The sequence below is a fragment of the Conger conger genome, chromosome 2, assembly GCF_963514075.1.
Source record: "Conger conger chromosome 2, fConCon1.1, whole genome shotgun sequence".
NCBI classification, from domain to species: domain Eukaryota; kingdom Metazoa; phylum Chordata; class Actinopteri; order Anguilliformes; family Congridae; genus Conger; species Conger conger.
In genome coordinates this window covers 60,499,804-60,522,030 of record NC_083761.1, presented here as the reverse complement: position 1 = coordinate 60,522,030, position 22,227 = coordinate 60,499,804, and the positions used below count along the sequence as shown (strand labels likewise).

Genomic DNA, 22,227 nt, shown 5'->3' with positions numbered 1-22,227 from the left:
AAATACATCAAAGGAACGATGAGGCCCACAGTCGTCCTGTCCGAACAGCTTAACACGGGGCCAAACATCTCTGTGGGAAATCAATTACTTCCCGAGTTCGGACATCAAGATCCTGAAAAATATGCGACGGGTAGCCATTATTTGGCAAGCACTGATTGAGCGTGTCTGTGGCGGGATGTTAGCGTTGCTTATTCACATAGACTATATCTCCGCAGTAACTTAGCGTGACCATGGCCAGCATCACCTCGTTTCGAATAATTTATTTATAGAATAAATAGGCACATACAATTCAATAGAGGCATATAAATGTGAACGTGGGTTTGAAAAAAGAATAGGCCTACAATAATTTTGCTTGAACACTTCCTAGTCCACTAATCCAGTTCGTTTTGTCGCACAAACAGCAAAAAAAAATTGTTTGACCGGAACCTGAAAACTTTGGGAGTGTGGTTTAAATAGGCTATATAAACAAACATGCCTCTTTATCGTTCGTCCAAGTCTAGACTTTCGGAGGTGAGGCACCATCACTCATTCACACAAAGCTTTGAGATGCCACGGTCAGGTGGGAAGGCGTAAAGAGTGAGATTTTCAATGGTCTTCCACACGGCTTTGTATTCACGTCCCTCACAGACCCTGAGAAGTTACTCCCCTTCTTTTGATCGCAGGTGACCCTTCAACCTTCGCGTGACTCCTGACCTCCATATTCAAGCGCCGGAGAGATGTCCTTGGTTAGTCAGGGCAAGGCGGAGAACGTCCAACAACACTAGGGAGACTAATCAATTCAGCGCCCCATGGTTTTATTGCACTTGAGCATGGTCCTGACAGAGCCGGTTTACGAGAGGACAAAAACCGCACATGGGACAAAGGGAACAAGAAATTCCCACAGTTTGTGCACTGACCGCATTACGATAAAGCTTTCAATAGCACCAAGTAAACCTCCCCCAACCCTGTCACAGACATTTGAAAAGATCACAAGCATTAAAATGTTGCATTTCGTTCTTTCATAACCATAATGTTAGGAATGACCAGCCGGAAACGAAAGTTGAATCATATTGTCAACAACTTTATTTTGGGAAATGTTTTGCTTTTCATCAACAAGCAACTGTACAGTCAAAAAATAATTTAAAAAAACAAGGTTTTTTTTTCTTTTTTGAATACTTAAGTATTCTTAAAGTTACCCAGCAGCTTAAACCACAAGAAAATAGTGTTTACAAGTGAATAATAAGCAAAATATTACATTTCCCTTTACCCTACCCATAGAAGAGAAAAAAAAGAAATACATTTTCAGCAGTTTTGAGCAAACAGTTGCAGGTTCCCATTCAAACATCCGTAGGAATGTTACTATACAATTGGAATTTTAAGCACTCGTTAAACTGATCCTGCCAAACATTCCCTTTAAAATAATTACAATTTATCTGGACACACTATCAGAGAACCTCCATCTGCATTCACGGACCAACGTTTGTTATTAAAATAAAAAACGCCAGGACTAACTATACAAAAGAAACTGTTGACACAACCTTTCTCATCTGAGTCCTTGTTTACCATATCAGTGAGTGTGTTATACTGGGGGGGGGGGGGGGGGGGTAGCCTTCAGGACAAAGACCAACAGGTTTCCAATCCATATGGAATAGTCCTATAAGGCCTCCGAACAGCTTGGAATACAGGTGCAGTGGAAGGTCATAGTTGATGTGTTGTAGAGGTCAGACACAGAACAAAAAGACGGCGCGTTAAAGTTGCTCTCCTGCTATGAACGGGAGAGGACTACACGCAGGCCGCCCTTTCCTTCCTATGCCACTTTTCAAAATACGCGACCTTTATAAAAAAAAGAATTAAAAAAACACAAATAAAACAGCAGGAGCAGCTTGTATGCCTTTATGTGAAAGCGTAAAAATAATAATGCAACGTCCTCGTTAAACAGTCCAACTCTCAGTCACTCAACTTCATTGGCTGGCTCTGTCAGAAGAAGCTGTACTGGTCCCTGAGTCTTCTTTGTTAATTGGGGAAGAGGAAAGCAATAACTAAAGATTTTATATAAACTATAGTCGCGCTCTTAAAAGCACTAATTATGAATAGATGAATTATGAATGAATGAATGAATTAAAAAGTAAGCAGGCCTGGTTCAGCTGCAATAACCCTGCAATCCAGCCCAAAGATACACTGATGCCACACAAAACAAACACGGGATCCTACTGTGGGTGAGAAGGTGCTGTGCATAACAAGAAGAAATGCTTCAGGTTACTCACGGGCTGACGTAACCGGACACCATATTGCGATGTGTGCAAAGCAAACACGTCCGTTAATCTAGTCATATTTACCATGTGCTTTATAGTGCGAGCCACTCTTCAATATCTACAATTCACATTTGGCAAAACTTTTAAATACTGCCCTCATTTAAACCTTAGTTTGTTCCATGGGCATTTAACAATGTTTGAAGGAGGAAAACAAATTTGGAGGACATGCAATAATACTGATTTCTGCTCAAAATCATTTCTACCGAGTAAAAAACTTTGACATGCTGTAAACAAAAAGTCCAAAAATCCAAAATTAGAATTAAAAATGTGACAATTTACAATTTCCAGATGACCGTACAAACTCATCAGAACTACTGAATGTGGATATGAATGGGGATTGCACTCTTTTTCAAGTGAGTTATTTTGTAATCTGAGGGTTTGGCACAAGGGGGCGCTGTGGAAAAGGGAAAATGCATCAGAAGACGAGCATAAGATCACCGGTGGGTTCATGAAATGACTTGAGATATGCTGTCACCGCAGGGAACAAACGACCTGTTGGTAACAAAAGTGGTTTCATTTGATCAGACGTGCCTGGACGTGTTAAGGCATGTGAAGAGGAAACTTCAGATGGAACCGTCAAAGTACAAATACCCAAAGGCAGCACTGGATTCCCTCCCAAAACATCACCCCCTGCCTTGACATTTACACACTGTGAAGCGCAGTCTGGATCCCCAATCAGAGGATCAGAGGACACAGGGTCACATTCCCAAACAATCCAGTGCAGTTTGCAACAAGAAAATAAGGTACAGCTACAACCAAAGAGAATGCATCTAAATGATGTGCTAACAGAGATGCACTGAAAAAACAGTTCAGATAAGTTTTGATCCTGCAGCACTGAGAAATTCGCAACAAAATAAAAGTACATTGCAGAGCTTCAGACTGCCAAGCAGACACTCCAAAAGGAGGCCTTCAGGAGAACTGACACTGTCATTTTATGGTGAATCTTGCTTGCACTAAATCAGCACACCATCTCAGACCACACTATGCATGTCCTTCAAGTGAAGCATAAACAGGAACAGGAGGGTGTCATAAGAAACACTGAAAACTGAAGATATTGGCTTCAGTCATGCGGAAAATGGGTAACCGTATAGGAAACCACAGAGGATACATGCCAGGGGGTTAAGAGAGTGCAGAATCTAAATTGTGGGCAAACAAGAAGTAGGGAGGGAAAATGTAAACTTTCTGTTGCTCATTTGAGGATTCTTCAAACCAAGACCGAGCAAAAGAGGAACTTCAGTGCAAAAAAAAAAAAGGAGAAATACGAAACTAAATGACACAAAATCATTCGCAAATTTTGTCTGTTAAATATCAAGTACATATGCAATATATATTAAAAGACGATGCAGGTAAAATAGTCCCGGCCCTGACTATAGTGTTGAATGACTCCAGCATGCTGAAGGAGCGGATTGGAGAAGAGGTGGGCGGGCGGGTGACCTCAGAGGCCAGGCTGGGGCCCGATTGGCTGCTCTCTGTCCCGTCAGCTCCAGCGCGCACCTCGGTGGGCGGAGCTCTGTCGGCTCTCCCAGGAGAGCGTAATCTCTGTAGCGGGAAGGTGCGGGACCTTCTGGTCTCGGGCCGGCGCGCGGTCCGGACGGGTTAGCCCTGAGAGGAGGCGCAGGGGGGGCGCGGGGCTAAGAGATTTTGCAGTTGTTCCTGGCGCAGTTCTGGGGGGGGCTCTGGGGCGGCCGGATGGACTTGGAGCGCTTCAGGCTGTTGCCCTTGCTGCCCCCCGCGGCGCTGGCCAGCGAGTACGAGCGGCCGTGCATCATCACGGCGTTCATGCCGTTGGCCATGGAGAAGGACTTGAGGTGGCTCTTGATGGCCACGGGCAGGGGGAGCTTGTCGATCAGGTGGACCGGTGTGCAGGAGACGATGGCCCGACAGCACAGGTCCTGGAGGCTGAACACTGAGGAGAGGAAACACACACAGCTGTGAGAAAGGAAGGCTGAACACTGAGGAGAGGAAACACACAGCTGTGAGAAACGCAGGCTGAACACTGAGGACAGGACACACACACAGCTGTGAGAAACGAAGGCTGAACACTGAGGAGAGGAAACACACAGCTGTGAGAAACGCAGGCTGAACACTGAGGACAGGACACACACACAGCTGTGAGAAACGAAGGCTGAACACTGAGGAGAGGAAACACACACAGCTGTGAGAAACGAAGGCTGAACACTGAGGAGAGGACACACACACAGCTGTGAGAAACGAAGGCTGAACACTGAGGAGAGGAAACACACACAGCTGTGAGAAACGAAGGCTGAACACTGAGGACAGGACACACACAGCTGTGAGAAACGAAGGCTGAACACTGAGGACAGGAAATACACAGCTGTGTGAAACACAGGCTGAACACTGAGGACAGGAAATACACAGCTGTGTGAAACACAGGCTGAACACTGAGGACAGGAAATACACAGCTGAGTGAAACGCAGGCTGAACACTGAGGACAGGAAATACACAGCTGTGTGAAACGCAGGCTGAACACTGAGGACAGGAAATACACAGCTGTGTGAAACACAGGCTGAACACTGAGGACAGGAAATACACAGCTGAGTGAAACGCAGGCTGAACACTGAGGACAGGAAATACACAGCTGTGTGAAACGCAGGCTGAACACTGAGGACAGGAAATACACAGCTGTGTGAAACGCATCACTTCATGTGTACAAAAAGGCTCAATGGCTACATAACAGTAACATTCCTTTGAATGGCAAATGAGAACTCTGCACACTACGCTTTATTTTTCAGTAATACGCTCCCACTGCCACTACATCGAGTAAGAAATTCTGCTCACACTTCATAATAAGGCACATGAAATGGCAATAATCTAGTTTTAACATGAACTAATTGATTAATTATTAACATCATGTATTTGTTAACTACTAAAACATGAATATGTATACATTAGCAAACTTTAGGATACCTTATAATTATAATTATAATTAATTGACCATTAACAAATACATAGTTTTTTTCATTCCAATGTCAAATGCCATTAACTAATGTAGAAATACATAAGCAGCTGTACAGATTAACTTCTCAGTAGTTTGGTTACATGGATCCACATCAATGTAGTTGTTAACTTAAATGAAAAATGTTACCAAAATAGTAATTCTGTAGTCATTTTTATTTGCCCAATTACCTGATCAGAGCAATCCTGTGGTTAATTCCATACAACTTGGAATTCTACATCATCCCAGCAGAGGGCGATCTTGTACAACTTTAAATGCCAGCCTTAACATTATTACATTGAAAAGATAATGCCTTCACAGTGTTCTGCCAAGACATCACTTTTTGAACTAGCATTACTGAAAGTTGATTAAAATCTACTGCAATGAGGTTATAAATACAATACTCGGATGTAGCAGGCATTTGTCAATATCGTAAGGACATCAACAAGGCAAGTGAAAACCAGCCTCCAGCCATACCACCCTGCACCTTCTCAAGGGTTGGTCCTAGTATCTGGTTTGGAGATCTCCAGGGAAAGCAAAGCTGCTGACCTAGGTGTTACTAGCTCAGTAGTGGGGCAGTCTTCCTTCTGGAACTTCTTGGATGCAAAAGCCCAGCCCGGAGATTGAATCAGGCCATCCCTCAGCTGACATGCTGAACAGAGTCTTTTTGAAGAACAGTCTTTTTGAAGGAGTATGTGTGCCAATCTCTACATCTGCCTAGCGACTCATCACCCAGCTCTGATTGGCTACACAACAGCTGGACTCACATTGGTCATTGCTACCTATGAGTATCGAGTCCTCAGCTGACCCTCCTAGCTAAATAAAGGTAAACAAACAACTGGTTAACCATTGCCTGGATTTTAACATCATTGGCAGTCACCCCCCAGGGAAACACGACATATCAGTATGAAAGTACACTACTGATAGAAAGACAAAAGCTTTGATAATGCTTTAGGCAATGACCCAATGTGTCCTTTAAAGCAATCGCTATTCTGTCTGAGCTTTTATGGTGATGCACTGTTGAAAAACTTAAGCAGTGAAAGTAAGCATGTATGAAAATTAAACTCAAAGCGGCAGGATCCAAGAAGTGCATTAACAGCACTCAACCCGAAAGTTGGCCTTTGTTAGAATGTTACGAATGCCTAATGCATCCTAATGGGTAATATGCTGGCTTAAAGAGAGAGAGAGTGCACAGGCTGTACTGAAGGCCTTCCGTCTCTAATTAAATACTGCTGCTCTGAGTGTGGCTGAAGGTGGATACTGGAAGTGATGGGGAGCTGTGCTGAGTTAGGACATTTCTCTGCGTCTTGCAGCAGCAGTGTCCTCAGAATGCAGTCTGCTTTCACTCCCAGCCAGCTGAAAAACCTAGTCATGGCAGCAGACTGCGGCAGCGCGCTGCACCTGTGCCAATACTGTCTGAGGAGTCATTTTACTCCCTTTACTACTTTTTTTTTTAGTGTGTGTGTGCGTGTGCGTGTGAGTGTGTGTGTGTGTGTGTCTATACGTGTGCGTGGGTGTGTGTGTGTGTGAGAGTGTCTATACATGTGTGTGTGTGTGTGTGTGTGTGTGTGTGTGAGAGAGTGGCTATACATGTGCGTGTGTGTGTGTGTGTGTATGTGTGTATGAGAGAGTTTCTACACGTGTGTGTGAGATTGACATTAAACGACGCTCACCTCTGTTGGGTTTCCAGAACTTCTCCATGCCGTGTCTCATGAGCACAATGCGGGACAGCTCGGTGAAGGACTCGATCACGTTGAAGTTGCACAGGGGGCTCACTTCGAAGAACGTCATGCCGTTCTTCTCGGCGTACGCCCGCGCCTGCTCCGTGGGAACCTGCCGCTTGAACGCCAGGTGTAGCCGGTTTCCAACCAGGATGCGTGGCACACCTGGTGCATGCTGGACGAGAATACCAGGGATGTGTCAATCAACACTCGATAGGCTGGCTGGGATGAGCCATTGTCCTGGATATTAAATGTTATAGAATGTGATGAGATGTCCTAAATGACATGAACCAGTTCATTGTACATGTAAAGGACACATTACAATTGCTGTGAAAAGGCCACCCTGCTTTCTTGCTCAGCTGTATAGTAGTGTAAAGCTGGAAAGTCCTCCCTAGTCCTGAACCAGTCAGGTACTGCAGCCCTGAAGAACTGTACACTGGCGCTTTTAAACATGTCCATGAGAGATGAGAGATGCCTCACATACTGTATGTGGGAAGTCTAAAATAACACGCACACCCCAGCCCCCACAGGACGTCCTCCCAGGGAACTGGACGGGCTTCTTCCGCAGACTGGGCCGGAAAGGAAAGGCAGGAAGTGGACAGAGGCGAGGGAGAAGCCGTGCCCTGCATTCCTGCTCTCTCTCTGCTGTTTTAGCCCTACCCGCAGAACCTGGACAAGGGCTGATCTATCATGCACTTTAGGAGGCTAGGGCCCTCCAACAGAGGCACCTCTGCTGAATTCCCTCTCACTCCGGGTCAAAAAAACCTGAGTTGCAACTGCCTGAGCACCATGTTAAAAACTGTTCGCAACTCTCTACATAGAGAAGAAAGAATAATGGAAAAACAAAATGTCCCCCCCCCCCCCCAAAGAAGAATTACCTCATCAATCTCCCGGATCCAGCGATCAATTCCATCGAAAGACCAGCGGTTGGTGATGTCATACACCAGCAGGATTCCCTTGGGAGAGCACATCAGGAGATCATTTACTCCATGTTTGTAGTTCCAGACAGACTGACAGCATTTGTTACACTAAAGTCTGCTGACAGATATCACTTCAGCTGAGCTCTTAACATTTGTTTTTCATCTATTAAAGTAAACGTAACTGCAGATACGCAGACTGAAATTTGAAATTGGACAATAAAAAAACCTATATAATGAAATGCAGCACTCCCTGAATACTTACCACAGAGGGTTAGAAATTCACAAATTAATATAAGTAAATGCTACATGACACATATTACACTGGCCCTCAGACTAAAAGGAAAGCATGACTCTCTCCTCCTGAGCTCCTCACCTGTGCCCCTCTGGAGTAGGACCTGAAGATGGTGCAGAACCGGCCCTGTCCTGAGGTGTCCCTGACAGACAGAGATTAGACACAGTCAGAACCCTTGCAGTGCGGGCAGTGCGGGCAGTGAGAGCAGTGAGAGCAGGGTGAGCAGTGTGAGCAGTGTGAGCAGCAGTGTGAACAGCAGTGAGAGCAGTGTGAACAGCAGTGAGAGCAGGGTGAGCAGTGTGAGCAGCAGTGTGAACAGCAGTGAGAGCAGTGTGAGCAGCAGTGTGAGCAGCAGTGTGAACAGCAGTGTGAACAGCAGTGAGAGCAGTGTGAGCAGCAGTGTGAGCAGTGAGAGCAGTGAGAGCAGTGAGCAGCAGTGTGAGCAGCAGTGTGAGCAGTGAGAGCAGTGTGAGCAGTGAGAGCAGTGTGAGCAGCAGTGTGAGCAGCGAGAGCAGTGTGAGCAGCAGTGTGAGCAGTGAGAGCAGCAGTGTGAGCAGCAGCGTGAGCAGTGAGAGCAGTGAGAGCAGCAGTGTGAGCACGGTGAGCAGTGAGAGCAGTGTGAGCAGCAGTGTGAGCAGCAGTGTGAGCAGTGTGATCAGTGAGAGCAGTGAGAGCAGTAAGCGCAGCAGTGTGAGCAGTGAGAGCAGTGAGAGCAGTGAGCGCAGCAGTGTGAGCAGTGAGAGCAGCAGTGTGAGCAGCAGGGTGAGCAGTGTGAGCAGCAGTGTGAGCAGTGAGAGCAGTGGAGCAGGGTGAGCAGTGTGAGCAGTGTGAGCAGCAGTGAGAGCAGTGTGAGCAGTGAGCAACAGTGTGAGCAGCAGTGTGAGCAGTGAGAGCAGGGTGAGCAGCAGGGTGAGCAGTGAGCAGCAGTGTGAGCAGTGAGAGCAGGGTGAGCAGCAGTGTGAGCAGTGAGAGCAGGGTGAGCAGTGAGCAGCAGTGTGAGCAGTGAGAGCAGGGTGAGCAGGGTGAGCAACAGTGTGTGCAGCAGTGTAAGCAGTGTGAGCCACCTCAGTCAGCTGCCTCAAGGGATTCAAACTCATCCACACAGGGGAACTGCATGAAGCCAAGCCCAATAACCAATAATTTAACACTGTACTGATTTCACTCATCAATTTGCCATTTCAAGCCCACTAAAATGTGACAGTTAAATGGTTTGCTGTCTCATACACAGGTTTGCTGGCAATAACTCGCTCCTGGATTTTTGTTCCACAGGAGAATATTATGCAGTTGAGCATTCTGTCACCCTCAGTACAACCCGCGATACAGACCAACAGCCAGACTACCAACTGCATGCAACACGGGGGAATGTTAAGAAGTTTATGTTTTAAATTGAGTTTAAATGTCACTTGAAGGTAGAGATGCAAAGGTTCCTGTAAAAAAAAAAAAAAAACCCATTTGTTTTACAGCCCGTTTCGACTGACATTCAGTTCGTTTTTCTTGCTTCAATGTTATATTATGATGTTTTTTTTCGCAATAGGCACTCAACAACAACTTCAACAAGATCCTCAAGTCTGTGGTTTAGGAGCATTGTGTGATTTAGTGTTAACAATGGTATTGATGGGGAAAAGGTGGTGGATAAAACAACTTCAGTGTGCAAGCATTGCCAACATTGCAAGACTGCCGAATGAACACAATGGCCCATTTACACACAAGCAGAAATTATTTTATTTTTTTTATAGATATTTTTTAGGCCTTTTTCAGCTTTATTGGACAGTATATAGTATAGAGAGACAGGAAGAATGGGAGCGAGAGAGAGGGGAAGACATGCGACAAATGTCAGACGGTCGGATTCGAACCGCTGACGTCGTGGCTCGCAATGAGCATGCGGTCAGTGCTCTACAGGCTGCGCCACCGAGACACCCATACACAAGCAGAAATTTAACGTAGCGCTTTACCTTTTGATAGAAAACTTTTTATTTTTATTTTGATAGAGTAAAATAATGCATTCGAGTGGAAAAACCAGATTTAAAATCTTTAATCTGATATTAATCAATGAATGCACTCTCATCTTGTTACCACACAAAGAACCTTATTTTGATCCCAAGTCTCACCAGAACTAGAACAGCTTTTCTCATCACCCCTTGATATGTCCTAAAATAAGAAATATTTTGGTGCAAAGCAGACCGATCAATAGATCTCAGACCATACACCATGTGACTGATTACACAGTGAACATTAGAAAAGAGACCTTATCATTTGTGAAGATAAAGTTGATTGAATATTCTTGTAATAAATCTAGGTTTTCCCTACAGGGACTGCATTGTTTATTCAGCACTATAAAGAGCGATTGTAAATCTTCATTCTAGTGCGAGATAAAGCACTTTGTTTCCAGTAGGAATGTCAATAGAGAGAGAGACCAGGTCTCATTGAGCTAATCAGTTCAAATAAACAGGCTGTTGGGCTGGGGCAATTCAATTCTATAACAGAAAGGTCATTCAAGAATGATAAATTATGCTACAATTTTACTACATGCATGAATAGAAACCATACGAGCTTATAGTAACAGTAGCTGTCTGCTGTCAATCACCGACACTCTAGACCACAGGCAGTAGAATGAAGTAAGACTCAGCACTTCATAGGGTCAATACAGTCGGTGCCAATCATGACTCACCAGTTATAGGCAAGCTATCTCTCAATTAAAAACTGATTCCAATACTAGACCCAGTTATCAAGGAGAAATCAAGGATATCAAGAGAAAAATCAATCTTAGCAAACAATCGTAAAATCTGACAAGCAAAAGTCTTGCACTTTTTATTTTTAGCCCCATTAAATGCCAGGATTCCAGTCCACTGGCTGTTTTGTGATAGTACATCTACAGATGGATGTCCTACATTAAGCCCCATATAATTTTAATATTCTCAATTTAACAAAGTCAAAGACACGCAGACTAGAATGGGGACAGTCATCCCTGAAGCGAAATAGAAAAATGATCGTAAAAAGACCTTGGATGTTCTTTCCTTTCCTCTTGCCAAGAAGCAACAAAAAACTCAACATTTAAAAAACATTTAGAGATAAATCACAGATCCTCCAACAGAATCTGCCAGTTGGCCAATTCATCCTTCATTTGTGATACTGTGGGAGCCTGCAATTATGGTTAAACATGCTAATGCTAATCTTCTTAAAAAAGCAAAGGCACTGACATTCATAATCCTGTGCGTTAGCCAATGCCATTTGCAGGGCTTGTGTCTTCTGTCGCACTCAGCCAGCTTTGTTCTGGCAAAGCTCATTGATTTTATTAATCTACCGCTACACAAAGGGAAGAATCTGGAGCCCACCAACTGCAGCGTTCAAATCCGGGCAGGATATTCCAGCCAATGCCAGACTCTTTCCACTGGCAGCTATAATGAATGAGGGCATTTTTCATTAGCGGGCTGATTCAGGTAAAATGTCAAATTTAGGCCTGCTTTGAGGACACAACAAACAGGCAAAGAGGAAAGCATCACAGAGCAGCACCTGGTGCCAGTTCTCGTGGTTATCAACAACACACCTGACTGAAACAGACTGCAGCTGCATGTCACGGGTAAAGGGCAGCTTTCATAGGCCTGCAGTACTGCAGCCTAGCACAGTGCTCAGGCCATAGTCCATACATACCATAGCTCCAGCTTGACTCTTCTCCCATCCAGGAGGATCGTGGTGGTTTTGTAGTCGATCCCTGAAAAAGGTGCATATGATTAGCAGACAGTAGGACCTCCACAAAGAGGTGGCTATAACTCTTTGTGGAGTTATAGCCAGCAGCAATCAGATGGTTCAATTGCTCAACAAAATAAGAGTTTTTTTTTTTCCCCAAACTTGTCATATTTATGGTGTTCTTGGAACATTACCAACTGATATACTATTGCAGTGCACAGACTGCTCACTCAGACTTACTTCTGTCCCTATATCAATCACCACATTGCTAAAGAGAAAAATGTTTATGTACATGGGGTTATTAGTGAAGCATACCATCGATTTCTGAGCTGACCGTGCTTCAATTATATTTTGATTTATAAATACCAGGGTTTATTTTTGTTTGTTTTGTTTTACTGTTACCTTACAATTATATTTTTATGCACTTTACAGAATGAAACTTATATAGTAAAAATATGGTCTTCTCTTCTTACCTCATCGATCGCATCACATTTTTACTCAAAGTACCTTTTTTGGAGTGTCCAATTACATCTTTAGACCTTTTAGCTTAATTGGTGAAGTCAGTACATCATACAATATGTATCCTCCCCCATACAAGCAGTGTAGAAAACACCAGCAGCTGTTACTACAACAGCACTACCAAGCTGTAGCAGTGCAAGTCTACTGTACACCATCTCCATTTTCCCTTTACCCAAAGGGTAGTAAATAATATTTGATAGAGTTGGTCGACTAAAGTACAAATTCCAAAGCAGCTGGCACAGTGACATTATGCTTCCGGAGGCTGTAGGTGTGTGTATGCCACAGGGTGCAGGGTGACTTGCACTTTCTGCCACCCATGTGAATGGTTCTCGCTGGTCCTGACCACAGAGCTTCTCTACCCTAGATCCCCAGTAGTGGAACAACCTCGCCATTCCTCCAATAACTGCTTATTCTCAGCCCATTTTCCACCACACTCAGAACACACACCTCTTCAAACAGAACCTTGACTAGCTCTTACACTACTCCTGTACAGTACCCTAATCTATTACCACTCGCATATCGCCTGTGCCTTAATCTTCCAGTCCTCTCTTGTTGTACTTTGTGTTTTCACCTAGCGCTGTCACGTTGTATCGTGTTGTTGAAGTTGTTTACCATACCTATTCTATCACGCCGTGCGTCTAGCTTCACATGCCATGCTTACTGACTTACTGGCCTATATAAAACACACTGGGGGGCAGATGTGGGTGAAAAACAAGTTCAGTGAGCTCTTTCAAAAAGCTATTAAATGTAGTTGACTGAAAATACCTATTTTTGACAATGCATCCTGCACTTTAATGGTAATAACATGCCGCTTCATTAATGCAATGGCCAGATTAAGTCTTGTAATCCAAAATATACACCCTAAGGGTAAATGTGAAAGAAGGTTCATTGGGAATTTGGGTTTTTTTTTTCAGGTGTTGGCTCACTTGTGTTCATTGATGACGTCCCTGCAGAAGCAGCAGGATGAATGCCAAAGCATACAGAAACATCTGGTCTGCTCATACGCAGAGTATTTTCAGAGCAAAAAGTAGAATGTTCTTGACTGGCCAAGTCAATCACCTGACCTCAATCCAAATGAGCATGCATTTCACTTGCTGAAGACCAGACTGAAGGCAAATAGCCCCCAAAACAAGCTGGAACTGAAGCAGTACAGGCCAGGCAGCTTCACCAGGGCAGATACCCAGCATCTGGTGATGTCTATGTGTGGTAGACTTCAGACAGTCATTGATTGCAAAGGATTTGCAACAATATATTGAAAATGATGACTTACTTTCAGTTTGTTTTAATTTGTCCAATTACTTTTAGTCCCCTAAAATTGGGGGGACTATGTATAATAAGGTAGATCCTACATAGTTCACCCCATATGGATGTAAAAGCCCTCTAATTAAAGCTGAAAGTCAGTACTTTCTGTACAGGGGCAGAACCAACATCATACGCACTGCGTAAGCCTTCTTGTGCATGCATGCTTCCACAAGGTGAGTGAGTGAGTGAGTGAGTGAGTGAGTGAGTGAGTGAGTGAGTGAGTGAGTGAGTGAGTGAGTGAGTGAGTGAGTGAGTGAGTGAGTGAGTGAGTGAGTGAGTGAGTGAGTGAGTGAGTGAGTGAGTGAGTGAGTGAGTGAGTGAGTGAGTGAGTGAGTGAGTGAGTCAGTCAGTCAGTCAGTAAGTAAGGGATGAAGCCGATGTGTGCCAGTATTCAGTTAAATAAAAAGATTTGGCCCCTAGCGCCCATAAGCAGTATTAGTTACATGGTTAAATGTTTACAAAATGGGATTGTAAATGTTTACAAAAGCTGAGGATTTATCCCTAATGCAAAACATTTACGGTATGGGCTTTTAAAATGCATTTTAATAGCATTTCATAGAAGAGTAAGAGCGCATTGGGACTGTCTTTATGTTTTATCTGCTCGTTGGATGCCTGGATTACATAAATGGCAGCACAGTAAAATAAGTTCACTGCCAAACAGGACAATGTCCAAGAGCACATTCGAAAAACAAAGTTTGCTCAGTCTCTGTTTCACCCACAGATGGCAAAACCAAATGAATTACCTAATTTTTATAATGGTTGATTACTATCGACTACACATGCATAAGTTCCCCTTGTTGCTCTATTGGTCATTCTGCATAACACATAAATTCCCATAAGTCGGAACCATTTTGGAATTAAGCTACAATTTAGTGTTTTTAAAAACCATAAACTGTGCTTTCCTTTCAATCTCGATAGGTTACATTGCAGTTCAGGTGCCTGAGAGTGCGAGGGTTTGTATGACTGGGTAAGAATACGGAATTAGCGGCAGTTATTTTATGAATTCAGACGTGTGAGAAGAGGAGGAGCTGTGGAAACAGGGCACAGCTGTGTGTTCTTTAGAACTCGCTGTGTTATTATGCCTAGTGTAAACACCACATCCTTTGCTTACATTGACAGCACTACATCAGCCAACACAACCAACAAAAAGAAGAAAAAAACAATCACACCCTGCACAATAATAGTCCACAGTGCTTATTTACATGTCCTAAAAAGCATTTCCCAAGTGGCTAAAACTAACTTTAGACTAAATCTGCCTCCCCAACAGAACAGAGACTATGAGGGCAGACAAGGGCCCGCAAGCTATGAGGATTCTGCGACAACACATCCGTGGGTAAGAGCAGTTGTCACAACTTCACTGCAGTGAATTAAACTGTTGCGTGGGGATCAGTAGCCACAATAAGATCCGCACAGCTGTTGGGCCCTTGAGCTAGGCCCTTGAGCAAGGCCCTTAACTGTAACTGTAAATCACTTTGGATGACGCTTTGCATCAGCTAAATTACATATAATGTAATGTAATGTAATGTAATGTAATGTAATGAATCAGCAGACAGAAACTAACAGACACTACTAAGATTTTTTCCATGAATAGCCCATATATGTGGGCCTACTAGAGAAAGCACCATCCTGAAGCATTCAGTAAAGCCAGTTCGTGGGGCACATAGCACTGGCACTGGACCTAACCAGGACCTAACTGTGCAAAATGCAGGTAATGGATTCACTTTATACGAAAATGTTGTTCCATCACAGGAAAAATTCAAAGAAAGCTAATTAGAGTACTGTACTTTTCCTCACTCACCCCTCAGTCATGAACAGAGTTGATTTTCAAACAATATCTATGAAATCTTCTGCGCCTATTGTTTTTCTAAGGCAGTGTGCTGTACACCTTGGCACTATTAAATAGACTACATCTTTTGCAGCTTATCCTTTTATTCAACAAACAGTCCACATCAAAAAAATAAGTAAAAAAAGGTTGTATTTTAAATTTGACATTTAGGATCAAGAGCTAGCCTAATTACTAATCTATGACCACCATCTAGATTTATGACTAGAGCTGAAAACCCTAGCCAGATATAATGAACTGTGATGAATGTCACTTATTGCTAGCCAGATGAGTTAACTTTCCATACAGCTATAAGGCAAGTCACTGCCACTTTCCAATTCCGGTTCAAAAAATACAACCAACGCAAACGGCGTATTATTTATTTTAACGTTACCACTACATTTCCGGGACGTGTTTATGGAAATTCACAGAAGTTACATTTCTAAAGAAAAATTGAAAAAAATAATAAAAAGTTCAAAAACATTCAACAACATAATTATCTTCAGGACATTACATTCATTTTGTATTCAGATACAATGCAGTCATTTTTTTCATCCTTGATAATGCCTTTCCATTTGCATAGTGTGTACTAGCCGCATAGTCCTACATCAGATTCAGCATTCTGGATACTGCGTGCAACTTTAGATCTCCAGTCTGTCAGAGCAGTACTGAGCCCGTGTTCTCCTCCATGCTGAGCAGTTTAATATGAGCGGGAGCAGGTGGCTCAGAGAGGAGGCAGGCCTCTTGATCACTGGCCTCAAAGGGAATTCAATGAACACCATCTGAGCTTAAGGTAGTAATTCACTCCAAACCCATTATACTGGGCTAGTTATACCGCGTACCTCTTTAAGAACAGTGTGTTGAGGCTATTCAAAGCATTAGGCCCATCACATGTACAAAAAGATATCTAAAGAAACAAGTCTTGACATTGAGGATATCTGATCATAGTAACATAAAAAGCACAGCATTGCACTGGAGATCCAAAATGTGGGTTGAGGGGAGATTACTGGCTATAAAGCCAGTACACCACCTGATGAAATGAATATAATGTCCTTTCTGTAGCAATACTAACTTCTGAATGGAGAAATAAAATATGCATGCCTTAGCATGCGACAGGCACAAGTCCAGTCTGAAGCTGCACTCTGACCTTCCTGAACTCTGTGGCTTTGCCTCGGGCCAGAGGCTGTTTAACAGGTAACTGCTAAAACAGAGATGATTAACTGACCCTTACAGCAGTGGCGCTACGCCTCTCACGGGCATGACAATAACAACACTCTTGGCTTGCAGACACACAACCGTGGAGGATTACAGCCCCAACGAAACCAGACCCAGAAAATGGACCTCGGGGCCAAGCCCTCTATTAATCTTGGGAGGCGGGTGAAAACGGTTGACAGTGTGCCGTTACTTTCCTTGAGAAACAAGGAAACAGTGGCAGCCATGTAATAGCCCTTCAACAAACAGTTTTATTTCCATATCGAGCTTAAATGGCTGTCGCGCGGTGCCTGGAGGTTAAAATGGGGGCTGTTGAATCAGAATCTTCACTTCTCTAAAGATATTTCTTTTAAACTTTAAACAACAAAAATCAATTGCCTAGTTGCAGTATATCCACAAATGGCTTCTTTTAGATCTCCATCACACAAACTGAATGGTGTCCTCTTTAAGAATAATCCCCCAGGGAAAAGGGCTTTACCTATCTACAAAGGTGCAGCTAGGCTTTACTTCACATGCTCCTGATGAGAAGATTTCTATAAAGATTTTAATGATTCATACTCCTACTCTTTTAAGAACGACACAGTACTGGTGGTAATGAATTATATATTTGAAGTATGAAATATTTATCTCAACAGCCAGGCCAAATTCGCCTCCAGGGATAATGGGGGAAAAAAGCTGCATATTTTGACAATCTCCTTGAGCTCAGCAGGGAATCTATGACACGTGCTGTTGGATCCTGACAACCACTCAGACTTAGTGTTGATGCAGCAAAATGCCTTGAGGGGCATTTCAGACTTAAACAACAATAACATAAACCTAACCCTGTGTCCACATAACTTAAGACCATTTCTTAAGAGTGGGACAAGGAGCCCATGGACTGATGCATTTCAGTACATCCCAATAGGGGAGGGGCATTTTAATGAAATGACACAGGGATTCTATGATGGTGTCCAAAGCAGATGAAACCTTCTAAAATGCAGAGTAAATTGGTACGGTAGATGTTTTTGGTCACATAATACTCTGGTAGGGCCAGGGTATATGCTTACATAAAAAGTAGGTTCTGCACACTCTACATAACTCATGACTTAACCTCTGCAGCGTCTCCAAGGCAATGTGCGGCGGGTACACGGATACCAAGCCTACTGCTTTGCGCCTCACTCTGTTCCCTCCTGGGGAACCTTGCTCTGCTAACAGGGCGTGGGAAGCCAGCCCTGTGTGCCACAATGTACTCCTCCTATGTAATGTCTCCTATGTTACAGGTAGCCCTAAAAGCTACCAGAAATACCTAAATTGCTAAATATCATCACATAGATTTTCCATACCCATGCTGTTTTCACCGTCTAAAAAATGTGCAAGAGCGCACTTTGTTCTGCTATACTTGTTGCATTCATAAACAAGCCTCGACATGTTTTAGTGCTTGGGGAGACAACTGGACAGGCATACCAGATAACATTTCAGCTTTGGGGTGGTCAAGATATGGCATGCCCCCCCCCCCCCCTCACACCTGCATTAAAAAAGCACCTAATGGCAGTTACTCATATGAAAATATACTCTGAAAAAAATGAAATGGACACATTTCAGTATTTACAACAGGTTCCTATGGTTACAGGAAAGGGCTGCAAATCTCAGATTTCAAGAGTATTTTGTGAAGCCCAACCACTACACCAAATAGGCCACTCTTACAGACAGGCAGGGATATTTTGAGTGCACCATTTGGCTGACAATGACAGTTATCTGTTAAGCTGATCACAGTCATAGTAAATACAAAACCTTTTTCCCCTTAGTCTTTTTCATGAAGCTCATAACATGCGTGTAAATCCTACAGATAGCATGCTATAGATCACTGCAATAATCCCACAATTTCCTCATATCTCTTTAAACCATGACTGATGGGCTGCTGTCAATGTACACAGTCAATGTACAAATATGAAGCACATTTCTCACCAAAGAATCGAGACGCAGAATCCACTATTATTGTTTACATATCCCTGGTACTGAAGTAAACATTTAACCATCGCAACAGAAACAGGAGCAGGCTGCGTTGTCTGTGGTTCATGACTAATTCCGAAAATTCAGATCTTGATTTTTGTCTGTGGTCTGCTGAGTGACCAGATGCTGACATCCAGATTAGTTCTTCATAACAATAAGACCTAAGAAAAACTTACCGCTGCTGTATGCGTATGGAGACTCCGCTGACCCATCCTGTAGACTGTCCAGGATCTCCCCCTTCCCAACGTCACTGTCTCCCACAAGCAGGAACTTGAGGAGATAGTCATAACTCTTGACAGGGCTGCCCGGGGTGCCCATTTTTCCTCGCATCTGAACCAAGGTGAGATGAGAACTGGATCGCCCGTGAACTTCTCTCCCGAGAGCAGTTCTCCGTTCTGTTCCTTTCCAGATCCGTTGCACCTCCGCTTGAAATGTGTCGGCCCAGTCAGTATTCTACAGTTAGGTAGTGGCCAAGACTGTGTCCTCTCAAGAAACGCCCTCGAAAACTAATATTCGAAAAGTATGCAAAATCGTTGCTCGTGTCTGACATACGAGCCACATTCAGTTTTTATATTTTCGAATTCATGCGCTACAAATAAAAACTGAAATAGTTGTTAAAACGCAAACTGAGACCGCCGGGAATTAGCTACGTGTATAACGTTAGCTCTTCTGCCTGCATATCATCGAAGTTAAGTCTATCCGTGTTAAAAAACGGTCTATCTTCTGACAGGGTGTACATCTGTCCAACAGATACAATTGAGAGCAAACTAGACAGTTGATTTACAAAATGTTTTTTAACATGTGCCAACAAAATCCCCTGCTAACTTGTACATCCAGTACTTTCCACAAAAAGGTGTCGTTGAAAAAAAAAAAAAGAGGTACGAAATGGAAAACGCAATTCACCCGGATCAGCCTCTCGTGCTTTGCCTTGAGAAGAAAATCACATCTTTGTTTATGGTATGATGAGCTCTGGTTAGGTCAAATACTATTGTTCTTATTGGTGAGGTCAAGTAGCAAAGGAAATTATCTTAAACGAAATGTCCCCAAAAGTTAACTTTACAATAGCTACATAATAATAATCGTAAACAATAACATGGTTCTATTATTTAACTAGCTAATGTCAAACCTTAACGGTATTAAAGAAACTAGCTACCGTTGACATTTTAATGAAAAAGCCATCTCCATTTTAGCCACAAAACAGCACGTTAGCCAAAAATTTGATTTAAGTAAAAAAGGTTTTTCGGGCATTGCGTGAGTTTTTGCCCAAATAATGTTAGCTGCCAGGCTAGCTAGCCTAGCTGGTGCGTCTTGTTCCCCGACAATGAAGGCAACAAATAGCAGCACACCTTCGTCGTTACTTGGTAGCTAGGTGGGTTCCTGCAGATTATTTTACGAAGTCTAAACTTGAGCTAGGCTGGCGGCAAAACGGCAACTACCCTGTATTTTCGATATACGGAGGAATCTGTCAGATAGGTTAGCCAGGATGTGTAGGCAATTTACCACGACAAACCTAGCCTAGCCAGCTAATGTTAGCTAGTGGGTTGGATGTTTCGCTAGATAGAAAGAGATCGCTAAAATCAAGAAAAACGTCACAAGAGAATAGCAACCACTTGCTTAGAATAAATTAACGTTACCGTTTCCAGATTCAAATTCGTACTCCATTCATCAGCTAACTAGTACTGAATGGACATAATCGTGTGCGCGACCGTGGTTTCCGCTTCAAAGCGACAGAAACACGGCATGTATTTCTACTTCCATTCCGAGGTTTGGATCCAGGCCCTAGCTAACTAGCTCAGCAACAAAGCTTACACTCCACAGCGATTGCTTTTACGAAAATGCCACAGGAACGCTTTTCCACAAGTACCATACGCAGTACATTCACATTACATTTTAACACGACTGGAAACAATATTATCTCACATTTCTTGCCTCTTCATGTTCAGACTAATTATCGTATTCAGGCAGTAAACAGGCCACCTTGCTTCTGTGCTGTCACTGCCCGGTGACACCACACGCTGTAACTCTGCCCACCCCCAACAATTACAAAGCCCACCCTCTTCCGCTTTGAAATTGACCCGGCAGCCCTGGAAGATTTCCAGCCATAGGTTATATAATCCGTAGATATAGTTAGATAAATAGATAGATACAATACTAAATGAATAAACGAATTAATAAAAATAAATGGTCAATTTGTGAAATTGACTGTAAGTTAATATATCGGAACCGAAGCTATAGCAGGTGGCCTCATAGCAATGCCACCAATTATGTATAAATAGGCCTAATTCTAACGAATGAGGGCATTCATTTTTGGTAAGCGGTAAATAGATATGAGTACACTGAACATGCCCGCATCACATTTGTCATAAGTATATTTATTAATTTTTTAATTACTTAAACCCCTCAGATATTTATTTATTTTTGCATGTAATGTTCCAACACTTTGTTACCATTTTTAGCGCGCACACCTTTGTGAAAAGTGTAAGGCCGAAAATGCACAGATTGTTGACAAACATGTGTATGGTCAGGATCCTCTCATCCCAGACTTCACAATGTGGTGTAAGTTGAAAGGCCTGTTCTCTGGAACTCTCCCGGGAGACCGCCTCCTGTCCTCGGGCTTTGCCGACTCAGCACGTGCTCTCCCTGGACCCTTCCGCGAAGAGAGCCGCTCTCAGATTCTCTTTGTGAATTATGTATGAGCTGCTAAAAAGACTGGGCTCCACCGCTCTTCAAACAATTCAGCACAAAGGGGTGCAGGTATCAGTTCAAATAACAGTCAGGTTAGTGTCATTGCAGAAGGGTTTTTGGTGTCGTGTGGGGGACATGAAGGTTTAGATGTTAGCACACTTCGAGGAGGTGAATAGTAATTGCTGGACTAGTTATTTCTTTGGTGGTGGTCTTCATTTAAAAGAAAGAAATATTAGCATTAGAAGAGAGCGAGTCTGTGTCTCTCATCACCAACATTGATGCTGATACTACAGATTGGAACTGACCTGATTAGGCACAGTATGTTTGCTCACCCAAATTGATTGGGTGATGTTAACCATACTCTTTTTTTTGATCTTGGATTCAGAATTGTATTCTGTGCTAGATTAGAAGAAAGAGAATTTCAGAAGTAGAGTTGTAATCTAAAATGAGAGCGGAAAAACAGAACTTGGCAGCACACATGAACACATCTGAGTTTTATTCATGCCAACACCCCTACTACTTTTGAAGCCATTAAATATAAAGTACTACTTCAGTTAGATAACAAATGTTATCATTCCATTCATATTTAAATACAAAAAGTAGGCATGTAATAAATTCTAGATTTTTGTACGCGTTTACCAAATGCCATTTCCTGAAAATCTACTCTGGAGAGAGATTAAATAAGATTGCTTGACACCTCTAGCAGGACTGTTGCATTAACACATCTGACAAATAACAGGTTAATGATTGTAGTAGCACAGCACTAGTCAAGACACAATTCCTCAGAGATGTTATTATGGTTGTGAGTATTTAAGCATTTAAGAATAATGCAGC

General features: G+C 43.0%; 1 protein-coding gene across 1 annotated transcript; it reads right to left on the bottom strand.

Moving 5' to 3' along the window:
• Nucleotides 1-1,039: 1,039 nt before the first annotated feature.
• On the bottom strand, nt 1,040-20,709 carry LOC133122502 (ras-related protein Rab-40C-like). Its single transcript, XM_061232496.1, has 6 exons — nt 18,885-20,709; nt 11,829-11,889; nt 8,262-8,322; nt 7,847-7,924; nt 6,921-7,143; nt 1,040-4,197 (listed from the first exon to the last, which is right to left on the bottom strand). Exons 1-6 carry the CDS (start codon nt 19,036-19,038, stop codon nt 3,923-3,925), a joined length of 852 nt encoding a protein of 283 aa, XP_061088480.1. The 5' UTR covers nt 19,039-20,709; the 3' UTR covers nt 1,040-3,922.
• Nucleotides 20,710-22,227: the final 1,518 nt, after the last annotated feature.